Source organism: Cetorhinus maximus, chromosome 29 (genome assembly GCF_964194155.1).
Source record: "Cetorhinus maximus chromosome 29, sCetMax3.hap1.1, whole genome shotgun sequence".
Taxonomy (NCBI): domain Eukaryota; kingdom Metazoa; phylum Chordata; class Chondrichthyes; order Lamniformes; family Cetorhinidae; genus Cetorhinus; species Cetorhinus maximus.
In genome coordinates, this window is record NC_135907.1 from 9,782,707 (window position 1) to 9,809,605 (window position 26,899).

The window sequence follows — 26,899 nt, forward strand, 5'->3', positions numbered from 1 at the left end:
TTTGATTTCTTTTTTTTAAAAAAAGATATTGGTTTCGACCGAGATCATAGCAATGGTCCATAGTACCAATTCCAACCCCTTGGCTCTCCTGCCCATATTCTATCCCTCACCCATCATCCCATTCACACTAACCTATATTGGCTCAGCATCCTCTTAATACCTTAAATTTAAAATTCTCATCCTCCAGTTCAAATCCCTTCATGGCCTCACCGCTCCCTATCTCTGTAAACTCGAACTCTACCCACTTCCCACCTCATCATTCTCAGAACTCTCCATTCCTTTGACTGGCATTTTCTGCATCCCCTCCCTTGTGCTCCAACATAGATGATTGTGCCTTCAGTCACCTTGGTCCCTACCTTGAACCCTTCGCTTTTCCATAGCCTCTTCCTCCTTTAAGATCCCCCTTAAAATCTACCTTTTTTCTGCTAACACCTCTGCCTTTGGCTCAGCATCCATTTTTAGATCATGCCTTTGTCAAGCCCCCAGATGTTTTTCTGAACTAAAGGTGCTATAGAAATACAAATTGTTGTGAATGTGATTACAAGGATAATGTGATTGTTAACGAATAATGTAATTTCCATGATAGTTAATAGGATTACCAGAGTCAAGTTATCCAACTTGCTGATCACTAACACAGACTCACATTTGGTGAGAAGACTTGTTTGCTCACAGTGACCGCTTTCTTGATCGATGGCTCTGAAGGTGATATTTCAGCCGGTCTCTTCATGGAGGGGGGAACACCAGCTACAGAAAAAAAAGTAACGTTACCTTGGAGTCTTCAAAATCCTAACTGACCAGTTAGCGAACATAATTTGCCTCATATGATGGTCTCTATTCTCACAGCTGTTTGGCAGGGTCCACTCTCTCGCAATAAAGGCACTACATCATGAGAAGAACGATAGATTACCAGAACAGCAGGAGATGGCAGCACAAATGGCAATAGTGCATTGGTCGTCAGCCTAAACAATTGATTAATTTCAATATTATTCAACAATTTTATTTGTTCTTGGGCTGTATCTCTGGCAGGGTTAGCATTTATTGCCCATACCTATTTTCCCCCCCGAGAAGATGGTAGTGAGTCACCTTTTTGAGCAACAGCATTGACGTACGTATACCCACAATGCTGTTAGGGAGTTGCAGGATTTTGGCCCAGCAACAGTGAAGGAATGGTAATACAGTTCCAAGTCAGAATGGTGTGTGAATTGGAGGGAAATTTGCAGGTGATGGTGTTCCCATGAGTCTGCATTCCCATGGTGCCCTGAAACTCTCTGTGCCCCAAGATTCTGCTGTAACAATCTCAAGGGAATATGGCCATGAAGGTGGGTGCCAATGAGCCCAGGAGCTACATGCGAGCAGATAGGGAGCTCAAGTTCCACTCCAAAACTCGAGGGCATTGTCTAAGCTGTCATTTCAGTACTACGTGCAGTGCTGAGGGAGTGCTGCACTGTCAGAGGCACTGTCTTTTAGAGGGGGCACCTATTTTTTTCAAGTGGATATTAAAGATTCCATTGGACTATTTGAAGTGCAGCATGAAGTTATAAAAGAATAGAATTGTACAGCACAGGAGGCCATTCGACCTTTCAAGTAAGTACTGGCTCTTTCCAAGGGCAACCCAGTGAGTTCCTGCTCATTCCCCGAACCCCTCCACTGGTTCCTTTTTCAAATATTTATCCAAACCTCCCCTTGAAGGTTCCTATTGACTCTATATCCATCAACCTATCAGGTTAAAATCAAGCATTCCAAACCTAGTCAGCAAACCATCCAAAGGTTTTCCTCATGACACCTCTGGTTCTTCTGGCAATCACCTTAAATCTGTGCCCTCCAGTTATCAACTCTTCAGCCACTGGATATAGTTTTTTCTTTATTTATTCTATCTCAATACTGCTATCAAATCTTCTCTTAGTCTTCTTTGCTCCTAGGAGAACAACCCCAACATCTCCAGTCTATCCTCGGAACTGTAATCCCTCATCCCTGAGATCATTCTAGTAAATCTCTTCTGCACCCTCTTCAAAAACCTTCACTGAAATAAATTTTGAACATGCAGAGTAATATTTGAACTCAATAAAATATTGAAAAAATTGATTGCATCTTTCACAGTAACAAATTTTAATTTACCATTAAATTGTCTTTTGTGCCTTTTAATACCTTAATTGGAGTTTCTAAAATCAAGGTCTCAGTCTAGCTCAAAAGATAGGTTTCAGCTGATGTTTTTTTCTCACTTCAACAATGTGTATTTATATAGCGTTGTAATGTAGTAAAATGTCCCAAAGTGTTATATAGGTGCATTATAAAACAAAATTTGATGCAGAACCACATAAGGAAGTATTTGGACTGGTGACCAAAGGCTTGGTCAAAGAGATAAGTTTTAAGGGAAATCTTCAGAGGTAAAGGAGTAGAGAGGATTTTTGGAGGGAATTCCAGAGTTTAGGGCCCCCATGGCAGCTGAAGCAAAGCTGTTCATGGTGGAGTGATGAAAACTCGGGACACACAAGATGTCAGAGAATTGGAGGAGTGCAGAGTTCTCCAGGATTACGGCGATTGGGAGGGGTGAAGCCTTGGAAGGGTTTGTAAACAAGAATTTTAAAATCAAGATATGACTAGACTGGGAGGCAATTTAGGTCAGTGAGCACAAGGGGGATAGACGAATAAACTTGGCGCGAGTTTGGATACGGTTAGAATTTTCCATAATCTGAAGTTTACTGAGGGTGCAAGGTGGGAGACTGGCTGGGAGAGGATTGGAATAATCAAATCTAGAGGTACAACGTTATATATAATGGCTTTTTGCAGATGAGACGAGGCAAAGGGGGTGACAAACGATGTTATGGAGATTGAAGTAGGCAGTCTTGATGATGGACAGCATATGGGGTCAGAAGCTCAGCACAGGTCAAGTAGGACATCAATGTTGTGAACAGTCTGGTCCAGCCTCAAACAGTGGTCAGGGAAAGTAATGAAGCCAGTGGCTAGTGAACAGAGCTTGTGGAAGGGACTGAGGAGAATGGCTTTGGTTTTCCCAATATTAATCGGAGAAAATTTCTGCTCATCTAGTAGTGGATGTCAGTCAAGAGGTCTGACAAATCAGAGACAGTGAAGGAGTTGAGAGAGATAATGGCAAGGTAAAGCTGGGTATTGTCAGCGCACATGTGAAATCTGACCTTGAGTTTTCAGATGATGTCGTTGAGGTGTGGCATGTAGATGAGAAATAGGGGTGTGATTTGTCAGACCTCTTGACTGACATCCACTACTAGATGAGCAGAAATTTTCTCCGATTAATATTGGGAAAATCAAAGCCATCCTTGGCGTACTCCAGGCAAAACGGTGCAGGAAGAGAAGTTATCGTAAGTGATTCAAATTTTTTTTAAAGGGACCATAGAAAGACAGTTCAGCAAATTTGATGGAGACTGAGCAAAGGATAAGGGGAGGGAAGGGACAATACAAGTATTTTGGCATCGACTGAACAGATACAAATGTAACCAGACAAGGGGAGTCCAACCTACCTGGACCAAGGATGAGAGTTATTAGAGGAAGATGTTGTGGTGAACCGTATCCAAGCCTACAGACAGGCAAAGAACGTTGAGGTGGGATAGCTTACCACAGTCATACAGGGCATGAATTGGGATGTTAATTAAGAGCTGTTTCAATACTGTGGCAGGGGTGGAAACCTGATTGGAGGGATTCACACTTGGAGTTGCGGGAAAGCTGGGCACAGATTTGGGAAACGACAATTTCAAGGACTTGAGAGGAAAGAGGTTGGAAATAGGGTGGTAGTTTGCAAGAGGTGGTGATGATGACAGACCTGAAAGGGGGGTGGTGGTGAAGAGAAAACAGTACCCAAGGAGAGAGGGCCATTAACAATTTGAGCTAACATGCGAGCCACAAAGGCAAGTTGGACGGTCAGCAGTTAATCCAGTCAGATATGCATACCGATCATGCAGAGTTTATAGAATTTCCAGCATGCAATCTATATAAATTTTGAAGATCGGAAGCACGGGTCTTCTTATCCTCTCGTGCGTTGAAAGTTAATTTAGAACGTTAGAAAGCCGAGTGGTTACTGTCCAGGCTCACACAACATATTATAAATAGTCAAGGGTAAGAAGGTCATCTGTCCATCAGCATACCTCTAATTTTTTTTTTAAAGAGTGCACAGGCAGTTTAAGCATGTGGTTCCTTGAATTTTTCTTGTGCGGCTGTACACGCGTGGTAGCTTAAAAGAGCAGACTTGTGAGAGATCTACATGGGAACTTTCAGGTGACCACACAGGATATTACTGTCCAAAGAAGCACGCCTCACATCAGCAGATTGATTCACGTGGTGCTTATGTTTAGTAAGCTGTATTCAATGACATAACTGACGATAGAATCCCTTCTAAGAACTTGCACATTAGCTACCTGGGTGAAAGTGCCAGCAGGCAGGCAGCACCTGCGGAACTGGCAGGACTCAGTGTCTTTGAGGAGGAAATTAGGAAACATCGAGAGTGAATATTAATGACTTGTAGAATCATGAAGTGCACGAGAAATGTGAAAAACCATTTATAAATGAATGTACAGGGTGCTTCCATTTCTCAAAAACTGTTTTGATCTCGCCAAAGAAATTGGTAGAGAGATTAATAACCATGAAACTGAGACCAAAATTAATGCTGAGTAACAGGCAACTTTTGAGAGTCTACAAATATCGCTTCCTCCTTCTGTCAGCTGAATGCGGGGGAGCTCCTTGGTTGCTGCTACTTTGAGATTGTTAGCCCACTGGATCAAGCTGACATATGTTCATTCCCCCACCCTTTCGTGTCTCTGGTGGCATTACACCTGTAAAAGGAATCAGTAGTGGCCTGGAAAACTTTATTGGGCAAGCTTGATGACAGAAAAAACTGCGACCAACATTGGCAGACAAAACCTGAGGCGGGAACACATGCCAACTCGGTTCAGAGTGACAACAATCTCAAAGCAGCACCCAAGGAGCTCCTCCATTCAGCTGACAGAATGAGGAAGGGATATTTGTAGCTCTTCTAAGCTTGCCTGGTGACTCGGCATCAGTTTTGGACCCAGTTTCATAGTTGCTCTCATTACGCAAAACTGTTCCATTGTGTTGTAAAAACAGAAAATGCTGGTAAAACTCAGCAGGTCTGGCAGCATCTGTGGAGAGAGAAACAGAGCTCAGAGCCATTGTGTTCCTCTACTTCCATCTTGCCTTGCTTTATTGCATCCTAAATCAGCAGTGTATGTGTATCAGCCTTTTAATTTCAAAAGACAATTGCTAATCCTGTCTGCTGCTGTTCTGGATGCCCTTAAACTGCAACAGGTTGCACAGTGGGTGCATTGCACTTGAAGGATCCTTTGCAACTCATGCTTCAATGTTATTTCACTTTGGGCTGAACTCTCTGCCACCTCCGACAAACTGTAAAAATATGATTTGGGTTTTTAATTAAAGAAAGTCAAAACAGAGTCAGTGTTCCGCAGTGGGCACAAGTGAAAATGCACAGCTGTCCCAACTCCATACCATGGGTCTGGTTGGTGAAGTAGTTGTAGAGCTGAGATACATAAGTCAGAATGCTGAGACGGTCTGGAACACGCATTGCAACCATGTCTTCTGGGTCCAAGAGTGCTGGAATTCCCAGCTCCTGTTCAGCCACTTCAAATGCCTATGGAGACAAAGACACACATTAAAGAGCTGCCGAGCTGTTTAAAGAACAAGGTTGGAACAAACCCGCCAAACACAGGGTTATCAAACGATGCAGCAGGCTCGAGTAGCCGAAAGGCCTACTTCCTTATCCTAATCCGTATGCTCGTGTGCGTCATGAATAAGCTGCCAGTGCCAGACACAGCAACAGAAGCTCGCGGAACAGGGCCTTATCCTTCAAAAAGGCTTTCTGAACTCAACACCAAGTTCAGGAACTTCAGATCATAATTTCTGTTATTTTTTCAATGTTAGCTGAGGGTAACGATTCCGCTATTCCCATTTATCGCTCCTCTAGACCAATGCTTCCCAAACTTTTCAACTGCGACCCCATTCCGAGGCTTGAACGTTTCTGTGATCCCTTGGAGGGGGCTGCTGCAGAGCTTACCACCCCAGAATCTCATGTCGCGACTCCCAGTTTAGGAAGCCCTGCTCTAGGCCCAGCTTTTGTTTCTTTACTCGTCCCATTACCACCACCTTTTGCACCATCATCTCTTTCTTTGTCCTTTAATCTCTCCTGCCTTCCACCCTATCACAGGCCACCCCTTTTGTTCTTTCCTCCCGATTCACCCTATTTCTGTACGTGCTTAAAACTCGTTACATCTCTAATCTTTCAAGTTCTGATTAAAAGTCGCCGGCCTGAAATGTTACGGTTTCACCTTCCACACGTGTTGCCAGGCTGTTGAATATTTCCCAAGTCAAGGCCTTTACAGTTGATCTACTGCCAATTTATTGAAGAAAGGAAGGCTGCTTATTCTAATGATCAGTGAACTGTGGAAAAATAACATGGGCTGAAGGTGTTGGTAAGAAGTAGGGTGAGTGAATGGTTTAAAGGGAGCTTTTTACTTAGGGGTTTTGCAGACTGGGAGTCGCCTACGTAGATAGAATTCACACATAGTCCCACTATCTTGGTGCAATTAGCGTGACCTCAGAGTTCCTTTCCCTTCCTTGATTTCTAATTACTATGAGGTATGCACAAAAGAATGCTGGAGGTAAATCTCTGCAACAAATGAACCAGGCTGTTTAATCCAACAATTATTCACAGTTAAGGGATGGAGGACAATCTAGCAATTAAAACAGTTAAGGGACAGAGAACAATTTAGCAAGCAAATCGCTTAAGGGAAAGCAGATAATTTAGCAATTAACGCAGTTAAGGAGGATAGAGGTCAATCATAGTCTAGAATGTAGAATGGTTACAGTACAGGAGCAGGCCATTCAGCCAGTCATGTCCATGTTGATCTTTGCAACAGCAATTCAGCTAGTCTCACTCCCCTGCCTTTTTCCTGTGGCCCTGCAAATTATTTCTCTTCAAGTGCTTATTCAATTCCCTTTTGCAAATCACAACTGAATCTTCCTCCACCCCACACACACACGCAGGCAGGCACACACATCTGCATTGCAGATTCTAACTAATCACTGCATAGAGAAGTTTTTCCTTCAACAAACATATACATATACACCATGTCTCTCTTCTCACAACCCCTTAGAATTGTACCCTTCATCTTATTGCCTCTCCTTGTTCTTCCTACCAAAATGTATCACTTCACACTTTTCTGTAACAGGTCATCATGGACATTAGGCCAAAGTAAAGGGAGCCACTGCTTCACCAGCCAGCTAATAAGCTAGGGCTAGTGGGATATGCCCAAGGAAAACTGATCTACCACTTTTCAAAATTCATTCACAGGATGCGGGCTTCTCTGGCTGGGCCAGCATTTATTGCCCATGCCTAGTTGCCCTTGAGAAGGTGGTGGTGAGCTGCCTTCTTGGACCGCTGTAGTCCATGTGGTGTAGGTACACCCACAGTGCTGCTAGGAAGGGAGTTCCAGGGTTTTGACCCAGCGACCGTGACGGAACGGGGATATATTTCCAAGTCAGGATGGTGAGTGATTTGGAGAGGAACTTCCAGATGGTGGTGTTCCCATTTATCTGCTGCCAACATCATGGATGTTGGTTCAAAGTATAAAAATTGTCACATTGCAGAAAGAAGCCAGAATGTTGGGGCATTTTATAATTTGTAACAGGGGCAACAAGTGAAGTCAAGTTCTGAAATCAAGTGAACTCTGCCATGCTGTATTTGCTTCTGTTGAATCATACTCAATTTCTAGTTTGCAGCTCTGGAGATACATGGCGTACCCTTCAACAGGAGAGATTAAGAGCCTATGGAGCTTATTTGTATTTCCATTACATACATCATCAAAAGAAATGATTGTTTACTCTGTAACTACATTATGGCACATGTCAGGATTGAGAGTTTGCTTGTGGAAACAGACCTTTGCATTAGGCCTGAGAAAATACCTGGTTATCTAGAATGTGCCCAGCTGTATTAGAATTGTTACAGCACAGAAGGCAGCCATTCAACCCATCGTTTCTGTACTGGCTCTCCTAAGGAGCAATTCATGTACTGCCCCTCCCTGGACATCCCTGCGCATTCCTCCTTTTCAGATATTTAGAAAATGTGGAAACATTTACGGCACAAAGGAGATCACTCTGTCCGTGTCTGCACCAGCCAAAAAACAAGCCCCCCAGCCTAATTCCATTTTCCAGCACTTGGTCCGTAGCCCTGGAGATTACGGGAATTCAGGCGCATATCCTGACACCTCTTAAACAAGGTGAGGGTTTCTGCCTCTACTCACCTTTCAGTGAGTGAGTTCCAGGACCATACCACCCTCTGGGTGAAAAGATTTTTCCTCATCTCTCCTCTAATCCTTCTACCAATCACTTGAAATCTAGGTCCCTAGTCACTGACCTCTCTGCCAAGGGAAATAGATCTTTCCCATCGACTCCATCCAGGCCCCTCACAACCTTGTACATCTTAAATACATCTCCCCTCAGCCTCCTCTGTTCCAAGGAAAACAACCCCAGCCTATCCAATCTTTCCTCATAGCTGCAATTTTTCCAGTCCTGGCAGTGCCCTTGTAAATCTCCTCTGTACCCTCGCTAGTGAAATTACATCCTTTCTGTAATAAGGTGACCAAAACAGCACAGTACTCAAATGGTGGCCTAACCAGTGTTTTATATAGCTCCAGCATAACCTCCCTGCTCTTACATTCTATGCCTCGGCTATTCAAGGATAGTATTCCATATGCCTTCTTAACCACATTACCGACCTGTCCTGTTACCTTCAGGGAAACTCTTTCGAGTTATCAACAGTCACAGGTTGCAACTCTTTCAAGTACAATCACAGTTCTTGGTTTCCAGGAGTGGGACATGAACCCACAACCCTCTGATTCAAAGGCGAGGGTGCTACGAACTGAGCCACAGCTGACACCTCCCGTACATGCACTCCAAAGTCCTAGGTTCTTGGTTAAAGGAGCATGATGGAGGTGACATTACACCTAGTTCCTCTTTGAATTACTGTTACCAGCCCCCCTGTTTTGCTCTGATTGCTGTGTGCATTGCTGGCCAGGCAGCTTAATTTGATTTCATTATTGAAGCAATCGTCTGCTTCGTAAGAAGTTAACTGGAGGTGTGCCAATGCATACTGACTCCCCAGCTTCAGGGAGATTGTAATTACTGATATGGGTTCAAGAATAAATTAATCCTGATAAAGGAAAAAAAACTGGATGAAGTAATTCTTTTTTAATTTGAGGTTTCTGTAGAATTGGTGGGGGGGGTATCAGATGGTGCTGAAAGAGATAGAATCAAAGGCAAGTTTCGCTTGGTAGAAAAGCAATTCTTTGTAACAAATAATTGTTTTGATAATGGGACAAGTGAAAAATGGGGAGTTGCACTGATCTCATTAGCCCAATATAAAAAGAGCCTATTACCTCTTTCGAAAGAAATTCAGTTTAGTAACTTAAGTTATTGTTAATGTATAGGTCTATGGAGTTAGCATTTAATGTAACTATATATTATAGAAAGGTATAAAATCCCATAAATTAGAGGTAAGAGAAAAATATAAAAGTGGCAAATTGTAATGAGGTTAAGAAGGGTTCAATCAACCAGAGTTCAAAACTGCAAAGTTTTCACGTCCTCAACAATTGTGTGGTTGTAAGTACCATATTTCTAAGTGTTATAGCATGGACTGTATGACAAAACTGTGAACGCCTGATCTCAATGTTCTAGGATTCTCGATGATTTTACACAGTAGATGGAACAACTAATCAAACAAAAGCCACCCTGTAACACTCCTTTCATTGCTTTAAATTGGCTGCTTTTAAGGACATCTTATTGGCTAACAGTGGCTGCTATGCGAGTTCAAGAGGGCACAGGTAAAAGATGTAAGCATGTTAGTGACATAAACTCCATGTCACTCACTTCCTCCTTTTGTTTCTGATAGGTGCGCCGAGACAGATAGATAGCCCAGTCCTGTTGATCGGTGTTGTGCAAGACTGGCAGGTCTGGCCTGCTGATATAAAACAGAAAATGCTGGAAATACTCTGCAGATCAGGCAGCATCTGTGGAGAGATGAAGTGTTAATGTTTCAGATCGATGACCTTTCGTCAGAACTGGAAAAAGTTCGAGATGACACAGGTTTTAAGCAGAGGCAGGGAAAGAGGGGAGAGTGAATAGAACAAAAGAGGAGGTCTGCGATTGGGTGGAATGCAAAAGGGATGATGGTGCAAGGCAAAAAGTAGTGGTAATGGGACAAGTGAAAAAAAAAGACAAAAGATGGGTTTAGGGGTGGTGTAAATGGGCACTGCAGAATCATTATCAACAGCTAACATCCCAAAAATATGGGAGAAGTTATGACTGAAATTGTTGAACTCAGTGTTGAGTCTGGAAGGCTGTAAAATGCCTACCTGAAAGAGGAGGTACTGTTCCTCGAGTTTTATGTTCAGCTTCACTGGAACAATGTAAGAGGATGAAGACAGAGAGGTCAGAGTGGGAATGGGGCAGAAAATCAAAATTATTTATTTCATGGGATGTGAGTGTCACTGGCAAGGCCAGCATTTGTTGCCCATCCCTAATTCCCCTCTAACTGAGTGGCTTGCTAGGCCATTTCAGAGGGCAGTTAAGAGTCACCGCCAGGGCCAGCTGGGGAGGGTGGGGGGCTACCGCCAGGGCCAGAGGTGGAGGGGGGCACCGCCAGGGCCAGAGGTGGAGGGGGGGGACCGCCAGGACCAGAGGTGGAGGGGGGGGACCGCCAGGACCAGAGGTGGAGGGGGGGGACCGCCAGGACCAGAGGTGGAGGGGGGGGACCGCCAGGACCAGAGGTGGAGGGGGGGGGGGGGGAACCGCCAGGACCAGAGGTGGAGGGGGGGGGGGGGACCGCCAGGACCAGAGGTGGAGGGGGGGGGGGAACCGCCAGGACCAGAGGTGGAGGGGGGGAACCGCCAGGACCAGAGGTGGAGGGGGGGGACCGCCAGGACCAGAGGTGGAGGGGGGGGACCGCCAGGACCAGAGGTGGAGGGGGGGGACCGCCAGGACCAGAGGTGGAGGGGGGGGACCACCAGGACCAGAAGTGGAAGGGGGGGACCACCAGGACCAGAGGTGGAGGGGGGGGACCACCAGGACCAGAGGTGGAGGGGGAGGACCACCAGGACCAGAGGTGGAGGGGGGGGACCACCAGGACCAGAGGTGGAGTTGGGGGGGGACCACCAGGACCAGCTGGGAGGTGGGGTGGGGAGGGGGGGGGTCACTGCCAGGACTGACACAGGATCACAGATACTAACTGCATCAGGTGCGTAGCAACTGGCAAAAGTACTAGTGCAGGTATTATCCAGCAGTGAGCAATTGTTTCCGATTTAAATAGCATCCTTTAAGACAAACACTCTCTCTGTCGTCAGCTCCTTCGTCCACGCAGTTAGAACAGACGCAAACTGATCCATAATAACAGATAATGCTTCTACTTTAGAACTGAATTGTGAACAACACTGTTATCCCCCTCGTCTTTATGAATAGATCTGAAAGGAACATAGAAAACTGTTGATGTCATGGGTTACACAGCTGGCAAAGGGCGCTGAGGGCAGTAAGGAGCTGGAGCTCACTGGCACGGTTGGCAGGGTAGCTGTGCTCAAGCACGCTGCACACTGACCTGCTCAATCTGCCCAAAAAAACACACTCCCTCCAGTCTCAACACTGATACCATGGAACATCCTAGCACACAGACATAGCAAACCCATCTTGGGCATAATCAGCTTGTAAAACAACTGCAGCAAGTTAGAGAGTATATCTGCAGTCAGCGAATGAACACCAGGTGACCAGAGAGAACCCAGTCTGAACTTGTTCAGACCTGTCTGTCTACAGGAAACCACACTCAGGGAGAATCCAATTATCTCCCGGCACAATCGTCCACTTTCTCAATGTGACCGAGTGGAGATAATCAAGAATGTGCCTGATTCTTCACAGATCCCCAGCAAACACTGCTCAAATTCTGAGCTCCCCCTCCGAATGCTCAGACCTCCTTCTCCCCGGAACACTCGACCCCCCCAGCTCCCACTCCCACCAAAGCCCCAATCCACAGCAACCCCCAGCACCCCCCACCCATTGCTGAGTTCCCCAGCTCCCCTGCAAAGCCCGGCTCCCCAGCTCCTCCCCCAATCGCCCGGACCGCCGGGCTTTCCGCGCCGCCCGGCGCCCAGGCCCCCCACTCCGCCCGGCGCCCAGGCCCCCCGCTCCGCCCGGCGCCCCCGCTCCGCCCGGCGCCCAGGCCCCCCCGCTCCGCCCGGCGCCCAGGCCCCCCCGCTCCGCCCGGCGCCCAGGCCGCCCCGCTCCGCCCGGCGCCCAGGCCGCCCCGCCCAGCTGCCCCGCTCCGCCCAGCTGCCCCGCTCCCAGACGCCCAGACCCCACCGCTCCACCCAGCGCCCAGACCCCCCCACTCCGCCCAGCGCCCAGCTCCCAGACACACAGCACCGCCCAGCGACCAGCTCCCAGACACACAGCTCCGCCCAGCTCCCAGCTCTGCCCAGCGCCCAGACACACAGCTCCGCCCAGCGCCCAGCTCCCAGACACACAGCTCCGCCCAGCGCCCAGACCCCCCGCTCCGCCCAGACACACAGCTCTGCCCAGCGCCCAGACACACAGCTCCGCCCAGCGCCCAGCTCCCAGACACACAGCTCCACCCAGTGCCCAGCTCCCAGACACACAGCTCCGCCCAGCGCCCAGACCCCCCGCTCCACCCAGACACACAGCTCCGCCCAGCGCCCAGACCCCCCGCTCCGCCCAGACACACAGCTCCGCCCAGCTCCCAGACACACAGCTCCGCCCAGTGCCCAGACACCCAGCTCTCCAAAACCCCGCCTACCCCAAACACCACTCGCTCATCACCCCTGTGCCTAGTCTCACTATTGCCCTCCATGCTCATGCTGTCTCCAGATTTGAGGTTTTGGGCATTGGGAGGAGCTGGTGGGGGGGGGGGGGGGGGGGTGGCGGCTTTGAGCATGCTCATGCTGTCTCCATATATGAATTTCTGAAGGTTCTCCACCCTCTGAGCAAGGTTTATTTATCAATGTACAATGTAACCAAACAGGAACAACTGCATCACTCACACTAGACCCACAGCAAAACTGCACATTTCCAAAGACAAAAGCAGTGTCGGGTTTCTGCAAACACCAGGCTATCCCACACATGCCTGTAACCAACAATACTTAAATTCAAGAACTTGCACAGCTGCCTGAAAATTACACAGGCAGAACTAAAATTAACTGCTTAACCAGAAAATCATTGTAACCATACATGTCTCAACCAGAAAACAGCTTCATCCTTGTCTAGTACAGAACACTGCGAGGCAGGGAGGTGACATCAGATCACAAAGGTCCCTTGGATTCTGGAAACTTGTGTCAGGCTCAATGATTCTTTCTCAACCAGCTCCTCATGAGAGCCACTATTTCTATAATTTTAACTGTTGCTGATGTTTGCAACTGGGGCATTTAAAGACATCGACCTATTTAAAAAGATTATTTGTCCAATTAAAGCATCTCATTGTTTGTGCTTAGTAGATGGGGCAGGGCTATTTCTCACTAACCGGATGGTTATGCAAGTGCAGGCTTGGTCAGTGCCAACCTTCTGCTTGGATCAAACTTATTCTCTCACCTTCTCTAAGCAAATGCTGCCTGCCAGTGTCGCACTCAAGTCTGTCATCGGCACAAATGTACTTTATTCCAGCTGATTATTCACTCAGCTCTCAGTGTCTCTCCCTTATTAACTTACACAACGCAATCCAATTAATTAATTGAATTAACTTTGCAGTTAATCCACTTGGGTCTCAGAAACTGTCTGATCTCTTAGTTCTCCAGTCACCCGAGCACACTAACATCACAACCACCAATTTCTGCTCCAGCCCAAGTTCCTTAACACTCTCGGTAAAATCACACTGTCAATGTATTGCTTGGTCACCCTGTTGCAGGTTAGCACCCTCATGAGATGCCGAATGCATTTGTTTTAAATGCAGCGAGATCACGGCTAGCTACCCTGGACACCCGAGGATCAAAGGACACAAAAGTAGAGTTTTGTTAAAATCCTTGCCCCCTAAATCACTGATGTAAACAGAAAGACCTCTCGCAGCTACTTCACTCAAACGGGGTCATCCGAGCACTGAATCCATCAAATCCAATGAAGGACTGGGAGAGACAAGCAGCTTTATAGCAAAGAATAATTATAAAGAGGATTGGATTGTGGGGAGTGAGGTGGGACAAGTGACAGTAGGGGAGCATTTAGGGAACAGTGATCACAGGATCATAGGTTTAGGTTATTTATGGAAAAGGATAACGTGCAATTTAGAGTAAAAATATTAATTGCAGGAGGGCCAAATTTAAGTGGGGTGGGAACAGATTTGGCACAGGTAAACTGGAATCAAAGATTGGCAGGCAAGGCTGTAATGGAACAATGGCTTGATTTGCAGCAGAAAGCAGAAAAAGGGCGAGTATAACAGGTGTGGGATTAAAAACACAAGTGAGGACCAGGTTGAATATAGAAAGTACAGAGGGAAAGTGAAAAAGAAAATAAGAGAGGCAAAGAGGGACTATGAGAAGAGATTGGCAACTAACATAAAAGGGAATCCAAAAGTCTTCTATAGGCATGCAAATAGTAAAAAAAAAGTGCTAAGAGACAGGGTAGAGCTAATTAGGGACCTAAAAGGGGATCTATGCATGGATGCTGAGGCATGGTTGAGGTACTAAACCCAGCAACTGCAGGCCAGTCAGTTTAACCTCAGCTTTCAGGACTGATAAGCCAGGACGACATTAATTCAGACTTGTCCATATGACTGTTAATCAAGGAAAGCCAACATGAATTTGTTAAAGGCAAGTCCTGTTCAACCTGTTTGAATTTTCTGACGAGGTAACAGAGGGGACTGGTGAGGGTAATGTGGTTGATATTTGTATATGGATTCCCAAAAGGCATTTGATAAAGTGTCACAATCGGGTTGCCAGCAAAGTTCGTGAAATAAAGGGACAGTGGCAGCATGGATATAAAGTTGGCTGAGTGGCAGGAAACAGAGTAGTAGTGAATTGTTATTTCTCAGATTGGGGGGGGGGGGTGGGGGGGGGGGGGTGGGGGGGTGGTAGAGAGCGGGGTTTTCCAGAAGGCGGTACCAGGATCAGTGCTTTCATTGATATATATTAATGGCCTAGGCTTGGGTGTACAAGACATATTTCAAAATTTGGAAGTATTGTGAACTGTGAGGAGGACAGCGATAGACTTAAAGAGGACATAGGCAGGCTGGTGGAACTGGTGGATGTTGGCAGGTGAAATTTAATCCAATCTTGGGCACTATACTTTAGGAAGAATCTGAAGGCTTGATAGGATGCAGACAGGATTCATGAGAATGGTTCCAGGGATGAGGGGTTTCAGTTACGTGGATAGGCTGGAGAAGCTAAGGCGGTTGTCCTTAAAGAGGAGGTGGTTGAGAGGGGATATGATAGAGGTGCTCAAAATCATGAGGGCTCTAAGCAGAGTAGATAAAGAGAAACTATTCCCATGGTGAAGGGATCAAGAACCAGTGTTTTAAGGTGAATGGCAAAAGAACCAACAGAGGCTTTAGAATAAACTTTTATTCTGCAGTGAGTGGTTGGGGTCTGGAATGCACTGCCTGAGCGTGTGGTGGAGATTGATTCAAGTGTGGCTTTAAAAAGGTAACATTTGCAGGGTTACAGGGCAAGGGCAGGGGAGTGGGACTCTCTGGAGTCCTCTCCCAGGACTCACTGGTATTTGCTCCTGGGGAGAGCTGAACAGCCCCCTCCTGTGCTACAACCATTCAATGATTTGGATTTTAGCCTAGAAATAGAGGGAGTCAAGCAAGGGAGAAATGCTAAGCTGGCTGTAAGGCAAGTTTGAAGCGTGTACACATAAATGCACAGATGTGTGACAGCCAACACTGGTGAGCTGCAGCCACAAATAGTACAATGTGGAGAGGCGCGAGGTTAATCACTTTGATAATAATAGAAGAACAAAATTCAACACACGTAGACACACGAACATAAAAATAGGAGCAGAAGCAGGCCATTCGGCCCCTTGAGCCTGCTCCGACATTAAGTTCATGGCTGATCTGTGTGTTTCAAATCCCACATTCCCATCTACGCCCAATAACCTTCGATTCCTTTACCTTACAAGAATCTATCTACCTCCGCCTTAAAAATATTCAATGGCCCTGCCTCTACTGCCTTCTGAGGCAGAGAGTTCCAAAGTCCTCATCTCTGTCCTAAAAGGGCAAGCCCTAATTTTAAAACAGTGTCCCCTAGTTCTGGACTCACCCACAAGAGGAAACATCCTTTCCACATCCACCTTGTCAATACCGTTCAGGATCTTATATGCTTCAATCAAGTCACCTCTCATTCTTCTAAACTCCAGAAGAAACAAGCCCAGCCTAACCTATCCCCATAAGACAACCCGCTCATTCCAGGTGTCAATCTAGTAAACCTCCTCTGAACCGCCTCCAATGCATTTACATCCTTCCATTAATAAGGAGACCTAAACTGCACACAACATTCAAGATGTGGTCTCACCAGTGCCCTGTATATCTGAAGCATAACATCTTTACTTTTATGTTCAAATCCTCTCATAAAAACAATAGCATTCCATTAGCCACCTTAAATACTTGCTGTACCTGCATACTAACCTTTTGTGACTCATGCATTAGAACACCTCGATCCCTCTGCACCTCGGAATTCTACAGCTGTACTCCATTTAAGTAATGCTCTGCTTTTTTATTCTTCCTGCCAAAGTGAACTTTACATTTTCCCACATTATACTCCATATGTTTGCCCACTCACTCAACCTATCTATATCCATCTGCAACCTCCTTATATCCTCTTCACAACATACTTTCCCACCTACCTTTGTGTCATCTGCAAATTTAGCTATCATGCTTTCACTCCCCTCTCATCTAAGTCATTGATATAAATTGTAAAAAGTTGAGGCCCTAGCACAGACCCCTGCGGGACTCCACTCCTCACATCCTGCCAATCAGAAAAAGACCCATTCATGCACAATCTGTTTTCTGCCAGCCAATCTTCTATCCATGCTAATACGTTACCCCCTACACCGCGAGCTTTTATTTTCCACAATAACCGTTGATGTTGCACCTTATCGAATGCCTTCTGGAAATCCAATTACTTTTTAAAAGGCATGAAACTTTGAAATGATGTCGAGAGACAGGTACAGAAAGCAATTAGGAAGGCAAATGACAGGTTGACTTTTATTGCAAGAGTCTGGAGCACCAGAACGAGGAAGCTTTGCAATAATTGTCCAGGGCTTTGGTGAGATCACTCCTGGAATATCCATGCACAGTTTCGGTCTTCATGTTTAAGGATGGGTATACTAGCATTGGAGGTGGTACAGTGAAAGTTCACTATATTGGTTCTTGGAGTTTAGAAGAATGAGAGGTCACCTCATTGTAATATACAAGATTCTGAAGGGGTTTGACAGGTTAGACACAGAAAGCATGTTTCAACAGGTTAGGGAATCGAGAACACAGAGGAACAGCCTCAAGATAAGGAGCCAATCATTTCAGACTGAGATGAGGAGAAATTTTTTCACTCAAAGGGTTGTGAATCTTTGGAATTCTCTAACCCGGGGGTTGTGGATGCTCCAATATTACTTATATTCAAGGCTGGAACAGATAGATTTTTGATCTCTCAGGAATCCAAGGTTATGGGGAGCAGGCAGGAAAGTGGAGTTGAGACAGAAGATCAGTCATGATAGTATTAAATGACAGAGCAAGTTCAAGGGGCCGTATGGTCTACTCCTGCTCCTATTTCTTGTGTTCTTCTAGAATTATGAATAACTGAGACCTGGCTAAAACAAAGGGAGGAATGAGAACTTAACATTCCGAGTTATAATGTATTCAGGAGGAATATTAAAGGGAAAAAAAGGGGGGTAGACAGTATTGATTAAAGATACCGTTACAGCACAAGACAGGGGCGATGTACTTGAGGATTCAAAATCTATTTGATTCGAATTAAGGAATAATAGAGGACCTAGTCACTGCTGGGTGTATACTATAGACCAGCAAATAGTGGGAAGGAGATAGAGGAGCGTATTTACAGACTAATTACAGAAAGGTACAAGATCTACAAAGCAGTGATAATGGAAGACTCCAACTATCCCAATATAGACTGGGGTCATAAGCAAGTAAATGGCAAAGAGGGGGAGGAATTCCGAAAATGTGCACAAGAGAACTTTCTTGAATAGTATGTTTCCAGCCCAACAAGGAAGGAAGCTGAGCTGGACCTAATTCTGGGGAATGAGTGGGGCCAGTCATAGAATCATTCAATAGTTACAGCACAGGAGACAGCCATTTAGCCATCAATGTTGCACCAGCTCCCGGCAAAAGCAATTCAGATACTACAACTCCAGAGCCGGCAGAGGCTCAACGGGGCAAATGGCTTCCTTTTATGCTGTATCACTCTACGAGGAAGGCCATTTGGCCCATCTAAGTTCATTCACTCAAAGATCCTATAGGATATCCTTCCCCACTGGGGCAGCCATTCTCAAATAATGCCAGGTTTTTAATCTAACCAGAAGCTAATTCCACACATTAAACATTGTGTAAAGAGCTTCTGGGTGTCAGTTCTAACTTTGCTGTTTTCCATCTGAATCTGTGTCCAGTTTCATTTTTGCAAGTTAAATTTAACCTATTCTGTAAGTCTCAGTTATATCACACCATAGTCACATCCATAGAAGGTGAAAAGTCTAAGTTTCTCCAGTCTATCTTTATATCTCAGATCTCTGACATCAGGGACCAGATTCAACAATAACTTATACAGCATCTTTAACTTAATAAAACATCCCAAGGCACTTCATGGGAGCATCATGAAACAAAATGTACATTCATGATAATGGTTTTCTGAACCATTAGCACTTATTAACCTATCAGTACTTAACCATCTCCTTAGGAGGCCAGAGCTGAACACAGCACTAAAGATCCAATCTCAACAGAGCAACATATGGTTTCAACCTAGACTTTGTGCTCAAGTCTCTCGAGTAGGATTTGAACTCTCAACCTTCTGACTCAGAGACGAGTTTGCCCAGTCTATATGTAGATTAAAGTCATCCATGATTATTGTAGCACCCTTGCTACATGCATCTCTAATTTCCTGTTTAATGCTGTCCCCCTACCTTACCACTACTGTTTGGAGGCCTATAGACAACTCCCACTAATGTTTTCCGCCCCATGTTGCTTCTTAGTTCCACCCAGACTGATTCTACATTTAGATTTTCTGAGCTAATATCCTCTCTCAGTCATGCTTGTGCTGGTCTTTGAAACTGTTATTCCAACTGAGCCACAGCTAACACATGAAGTTTATCCTTACAGATTCACTCAGTACCAGGCAGGCTACTGTGAAGCAGCACATTGCAAAGCAAAAAGAGTAAGACCAAGAAAAGAATTTAGTCAGTACAATTAGCTCTTGCACAATACTGGTAACAGCATTCCCCTCCCCAAGCAGCCAATCCCACACCATCTGTGCAAAGTTATTAATCTAGATTCTCTTAGCCCCTGTCCTCCTCTTAGTCTGAGACCGAATCCACTGCTTTTAGAATTTGTGGCATCATATTAGCAATATTCGATTAATCAGATCAGATAAAAAATCCGGACAGGAAAAAAAATTCTCTGCCCATCACCTGCCACGCTATGTGGAAATTGTCGATACTCTCATGATCTCCCAAAACAGGCTTGATTCAGGAATGTCCCCTTGAATTGCATAAATTGTCAATGTCACTCTAAAAGGAGGAGGGATTGAGGAAATTATAGACCTATTAGTCCGACATCTGGAGAAGTTACTAGAATCTGTTATTAGGGAGTCAGAAAGCATTTGGACAAAAACAAACTGATCAGGGAGAGCTAGGTTGGGTGTGTAAAGGGTGAGTCATGTCTGAAACATGACAAACTTATCAAAATATTCAGTTATGTGGAAGATAAAGGAGTGTCTATGGGTAATGGTGTCCAGGCTTAAATTAATTAGATGAAGGAATAGAGAGCCTTATATCCAACGCTGGTGAAGACACTAAGTTAGGTGATACAGTAAATAATGTCGAGGGGGTGGTGCAAATAGTTGCAAAGGGTCATTGATAAATCGAGTGGGCAAAATTTTGACAGCTTGAATTCAATGCAAGAACGTGTGTAGTCATCCACTTTAGACCTGAGAGAGTAGATCAGAGTATTTTCCAAATGGTGAGAAACTGGAAACTATGGAGGAGCAGGGAGATTTAAGGGTCCATGTACAGAAATTACAAAGCATAAATTAAAAAGGTTTTTAAAAAAATCTAATGGAATGTTGGCCTTTTTCTAATGGGGGCTGGAATCTAAATGTGTGGAAGTTATGTTCTAGCAGTGCTTTGCAGTGGCTGTCAACACTTCTTACAGATTCAAAGCAGAGATTGCGTTTTATTCATGTAAAGGTAACATTAGAAACCTGGTCTCACACTGTGTCCCTTATGTTTCCAGGCTGCTCTGTTTCATTCTTGCCAATGGCAATGCAAGTTAAGAGTTCAGAAATCCAAGGGTACATAGGCTATTACCATAGAATTACCATAGGTGATTAAGTGCCTAATAGCCACAGTGCAGCCTTCACTGACTCAGTACCACAGCACCAGGTAAAGCAGAGATCACAGGAAGTAGGAGTGGGCTATTCGGTCCATCGGGCCTGATCTCCAATTCGTTAAGATCATTGCTGATCTGATTGTGGCCTTAACACCATATTCCTGTCTGTCCTCCATAGTCCTTGACTCCCTTGTAGATCAAAAATCTGTAACTCAGACTTGAATATATTTAAAGACCCAGCCTCCACTGCTCTGTGGAAGAGAATTCCAAAGATTAACAACCCTCCAAAAGAAGAAATTTCTCATCTGTCTTAAATGGGAGACCCCTTATTTTGAAACTGCGCCCTCTAGTTCAAGATTCCATCACGAGAGGAAATGCCCTCCTAGCAACTTCCATCAAGCCCTCTCAGAATCTTACATGCTTCAACAAGATCACCTCTCATTCTTCTAAAATCCTTTGAGAGTATAAGCCCAACCTTTCCTCATAAGTCAAACTCCTCATCCCAAATATATCCCTCAAGTAAGGAGATCAAAACTGTACACAGTACTCAAGGTGCAGTCTCACCAATGCCCTGTACAGTTGTAGCAAGACTTCCCTACTTTTATATTGCAGCCCGCTTGCAACAAAAGCCAACACTGTTTGCCGTCCTAATTACTTGCTGTGCCTGCATGTTGACTTTTTGTGATTCATGTACAAGGACACCCAGATCCCACTATACCGCAGCATTCTGCAATCTCTCTCCATTTAAGTAACATTCTGCTCTCCTATTCTTCCTACTAGTGGATCTTCTATCTGCCAAATTTTTTCCTACTCACTTAACCTATGTAAGTCCCTTTGCAGACTCTGCGGACCCTCCTCACAACTTGCTTTCCTACCTATCTTTGTATCAGCAGCAAATTTGGCTACAATACAGCCTGTACCTTCATCCAAGTCATTAATATAGATTGCAAATAGTTGAGGCCCCAACACTGATCCCTGCAGCACTCCATGAGTTACAGTTTGCCAACCTGAAAATGACCCATTTATCCTGACTGTACCCTGTTAGTTAGCCAAGCCTCCATCCATGCCAATATATCACCAACACCATGAGCTCTTATCTTGGGCAGTAATCATTTACGTGGCACTTTATTGAATGCCGTTTGAAATTCCAAATACACTATATCTACTCGTTCCTCTTTATCCACCCTGCTTGTTACATCCTCAAACATGATTTCCCTTTCATAAAACCATGCTGACTCTACTTAACTGCATTGTGATTTTCTAATGCCCTGTTACTGCCTCTTTAATAATGGATTCCAGCCTTTTCCCAATGGCAGATGCTGCACTAATTAGCCTATAGTTTCCTGCTTGCTGCCTCCCTTCTTTCTTGAATAGCGGTGTTACTTTGTGGTTTTCCAGTCTGAAGGGACCTTTTCAAAATCTAGGCAATTTTGGAAGATTACAACCAATGCATCCACTATCTCTGCGGCCACTTTAAGGCCCTAGGATGCAGGCCATTAAAGTCGGGGGACTTGTCAGTCTTTAGACCCATTTGTTTTCCTACTGCTTTTCCTCTAGTGATCGTGATTGTTTTAAGTTCCTCCCTCTCTTTTGTCTCTTGATTTTCTACTATGAAGACAGATACAAAATATTTCTTTAAGTCTTTGCCATTTCCTGGTTTCCCATTATTAATTCCCTGACATCACCCTCTAGTAGACCAATGCTTACTTTAGCTACTCTCTCCCTTTTTACATACTCGTAGAAGCTTTTACTGCCTGTTTTTATATTTCTTGCTAGTTTTCTCTCATACTTCAATTTCCCCCTGAATTATTTTAGCCATCATTTGCTGGTTTTTAAAATTTTCCCAATCTTCTGGGCTACCACTAACCTTTGCATCATTGTACATCTTTTCTTTCAATTTGGTACCATCCTTAGTGAGTCACGATAGTTTAGATAGTTCATTCCTCTCAACAAAACATATCTTTGGAGTTATGAAATATCTCCTTAAATGTCTGCCACTGCTTCTCTACCAGCTTACCTTATAACCTATTTTTCCACGCCGCTTTCGCCAACTCTTTCTTCAAACACTTGTCATTGCTTTCAGATCAACATTTCCACCTTCAAGCTGATGTGAAATTCTATCATCGTATGATCCCTCTTACCACGAGGATACCTTACTATGAGGTCATAAATTAATCCTGCCTCATTACACATTAGCAGATCTAAAATAGGCCGTTCCCTGGTTGGTCCCAGAACCTATTGTTCTAAGAAATTGTCCCAAAAACACTCTGAACTCATCCTCAAGGCTACTTTTGCTCATTTGATTCTTCCAATCTATATGAAGATTAAAACCTAACACGATCATTGCAGTAACTTTCTTACAAGCCCCCATTATTTCTTAATTTATACTCTGTCCAACGTAGCTATGGTCAGGGGGCCTATAAGCCATTCCCAAGAGTTTCGTTTATTTATTTCCACCCAAACTTATGCTGCATTTTGATCCTCCAAACCAAGGTCATTTCTCAGTGCTGTACTGATCTCATCCTTTACTAACAGACACCCCACCTCCTTTTCCCTTCTTCCTGCCCTTCCGAAATGTCAAAGACCCTCGAATGTTCAGATCCCAGCCTTGGTCACTTTGCAACCATGTCTCTGCACGGGTTATATTAAACTCATTTATTTCTATTTATGCTACCAATTCATTCATTTTGTTCTGAACACTGCGAACATTCATAAAGAGCCTTTAATTCTGTGCTTTTACAGTTTTTGCCTACTCTGACCTTATTTGCTGGTGCACTCTTATCTATGCGCTGTCCCTTCCTGTCACCCTCTGGTTATTACCCACATCGCTACTCTGCACTAGCGCCTTGCCCTTTCTCTTTAACTTTCCAAATCTCCCTTCACCCACCACCAACTATTTTGTTAAAAGCCCTCTCTACAGTCCTATGATTCACTAGTACGCCTGCTCAGTTCAGGTGAAGGCTCTCTCAGCGGTCCGTACTAGTGCCAGTGCACCATGAATTGAATTCCATTTCTCCCACACCAATCTTTGAGCTATGCATTCGACTCTCTGGACTAACATGTCCTATGCCAATGTGTTCATGGGTCAGACAGTAATCCAGACATTACCACCTTCGTGTTTCTGTTTTTTCCATTTAGTCCCCAGCTGTCCATACTCCCTCAGTAGAACCGCTTTCTTAGTCCTACCTATGTTGTTGGTACCCAAGTGTACCATGACAACTGGATCCTTCCCCTCTCACTCCAAGTTCCTCGCCAGCCCTGAGGAGATGTCCTTAGCTCTGGTGCCAGGCGAGCAAAACAGCCTTTTGGACCCGTGGTCTCGACTGCAGAGAACAGTATGTATCCCCCTAACTACATAGTCCCTACTACAACTACATTCCTTCTGTCTCCCCCAGCACGAATGGCCTCCTGCACAATGGTGCTGTGGTCAGCCTGCTCATCCTCCCTACAGCCCCTGCTCTCGTCCACACAAGCTGCATGAACATCAAACTTGTTGCATAATCACTGCAGCTCCTCCATTGCTGCCTTCTGGAACCCTTTAACTCTTTACTCGCACACAGCACAATTCATTTCATACTCAACCAGCTGCAAAATCACAACATCACAAATAAACATTATTATTTTGTTTCATCTCATTTTCGGTGGGGGACAGGGGAGTGTGAGAATGCGAGTGAGTGACTACTTCTACAGCTTTGATGCAAACCGAGTGCCAGTCCAGGAAATGGTTGGAACCATATCAACAGGAAACTTTGTTATGTTAGTAATTAAACACTCACAAGGCGATTGTTCTCGTAGACATTTTCTTTGGAGAGTGAATCGAAGTCTCTGAAAAAGAAACAAGAACGTCATACACAAAATGCCCTGCAAAAAGTGACAAGACTCAGGGAGAGGTGAGAAAGAGTCAGGGCAAAGGAGTGGGAAGTGCATGAGAGAGGGAGAGAAAGAAATGGAGTGGGGGGGGGGGGCGCGGAGAGACGCGAGGGGGGGTGGGGGGAGGTGCCAGGCCCCGGGGGGGGAGGGGGGGGGGGAGCGCGAACGAGAGGCGGAGGGTGTGCGGGACTGAGGAAATGAGGGACAGTCAGCAAGAGGCACAGCAAATGAGAGAGAAGAGGGACAGGGAACAAGTGAATGAGGGAGACACAATATCAATACTTCCCTCCTCCTGAATTATTTGCTTATGTTAATTTACCAGGTCCCCAGAGCTTCCCACTTACCCTGCACACCTTACTTGATATCCTAAACAAAAACAAAAATACCTGGAAAAACTCAGCAGGTCTGGCAGCATCCGCGGAGAGGAGCACAGTAAACATTTCGAGTCCGAATGACCCTTCAACAGAAGGGTCTGTTCTGTTCTGTTGAAGGGTCATTCGGACTCAACCTGCTGAGTTTTTCCAGGTATTTTTGCTTTTGTTTTGGATTTCCAGCATCCGCAGTTTTTTGCTTTTACTTGATATCCTGTTTAGATAAATGGTGCTGAGAGCAGAGGAACTCAAATACATTCTAAACGGGGACAACGGCAGCAATTTTTATTCGGGGAAACTAAAAGCTACATAGGACATGAGGCAGCCCTGCTATCACAGATAAGAATGATTTGTTTCTATGAGGTATTACTATCTCACACACCAATGTGATCAGAAGGGACAGTGAGAAGCGCAGTAGACTCAAATTCTGCATTGGGACATGTCACAAATGGGTCTACGTGTTGGGATCTTCGCTGCTCCCCATCTTGGTTAATGATTTGCACAAGGCAACAATTCACAAATTTACAGATGCATTGGTGCAGATACATTGCACCCGACAATGTAGGTCAAGATACAGGGTACAGGGCGATTTTAAGTTAGGGGAATAGGTCCACGTTTGATGTAAAAAGTTGAAATGTGAATCAATGCGGTTTCATCTACGCATCTGGCTGCAGGGATACCTGCGGAAGGTTACACAGCAAGAAGGGTGACCTGCGGAGGGTGACAGGGGCCTGACACAGTGTGGGGGCTGGGGGTGGGGGGCATCTGGGGGCTAGAAGACGCAGGGAGGTGGTGAGGTGGCATTAGGGGGTTCGGGGGGGTGCAGGCAGTGATAATCTCATCATTTCCATCCTGCCTTGTAGAGGCTGGATTGTACAGCTCCATTTTGACAGAACGGTCCAGAGTGAACATGCTTGAATAGAGCAGTCAGTGTTTACACCAACGCCTTGAATCAGGGCAAATTAAATCTGAAAGCAGCTCCTATCTGATTGAAGCACACTCCAGCCTGGAGTATAGCAATGGGCACTGAATCAAACCATGAGCTGTATGGCAGCTCAAGGTCACACGCTATTAAACCCCATTCTGTTAACACATTTTGCTGCATCAAATGCCAACGCGTTGGTGGTGCCAATTCCTGATATAGTAAACCTCACAATGGAACAGAGCAGTGAGCGAGGGTGGGCAGGTAGTGAGTGGGGGGGCGGGGGAGCGAGTGAGGGAGTGCGGCAACTGTTAATGGAGGGGTGGGGAGGGGATTGAGTGAGACAGAAGGCTGAGGGAAAACCAGCAAAATGTACACGTCCACACAGCTAGTTATTGTATTCCCTCCCGGCAAAAGTGAATCACATCCCCACTGCCTTTGCAGACATATGAAATCCAACTCCTCCCACCATGGATATTTAAATCCATGGCTCCCACGGAGACTGCTGGTTGCACACACAAGGGAGTTTTATTCACTCTGAGGGAACTCGATCTGAATCATTAACCTCCTTCTCTTTTGTGGTATGAACTGCAGATTATTGGTTCAATTTTACCCCACGGCAGTGCAGCTGAGATGCAAGGAGAGCCTGGTCTGACACAATGTCTGCGATTTTTCCAGGACCTCCTCCCATCGTAGGCTTGCATTTTTCGAAGGTTTTTAAGGCTGGGTTGTACAGTATTCCTCTTTAACTCTCAATCTAATCAAAACATTGTGATTGCCTCCCATGCTCAGATGATCCATAAAACCCTCGGTCCTTTCCGAAGGAGAGTTTTGTGATGTAAGCCCCGTCTACAAATTCTTTCTCCCGCTTTGTCTCTCATTTATCAACAATCCTAAGGTGAAACTCCTGTACTACTTACGTTTCTAAAGCCACTCAGAGAGCGAGCTAATGAACCACTTTTTCCACCAAAGTACATGATTCGCACTCTGAACCTTCAGTTCTAATAGGCACACCTGATAAAGCCTGAATACCATTTCCTCTGTCCGGGACTGCAGACAAGGTAGAACATGCCCCTTGCTTCCCTCTCACCCCAATGTCTCATAGCCTTTATTGCTCTGTTCTAATACCACTCGGTCCTTCAAGGCTAC

At 45.2% G+C, this 26,899-nt stretch overlaps 1 protein-coding gene across 3 annotated transcripts in view; it reads right to left on the bottom strand.

Moving 5' to 3' along the window:
- Positions 1–26,899, bottom strand: part of micall1a (MICAL-like 1a) — an 80,736-nt gene that overhangs the window by 53,264 nt on the left and 573 nt on the right. For 2 of the 3 annotated variants that reach the window (XM_078532137.1, XM_078532136.1), the window contains exons 2-4: positions 24,364–24,412; positions 5,491–5,632; positions 644–744 (exon numbers count right to left, since the gene is read on the bottom strand). In XM_078532137.1, coding sequence (XP_078388263.1) covers positions 644–744; positions 5,491–5,632; positions 24,364–24,412 — 292 coding nt within the window. Of the gene's footprint in view, positions 1–643; positions 745–5,490; positions 5,633–9,924; positions 10,065–24,363; positions 24,413–26,899 lie in introns of those variants that run through there. The other variant, XM_078532138.1, reaches the window with a different exon arrangement.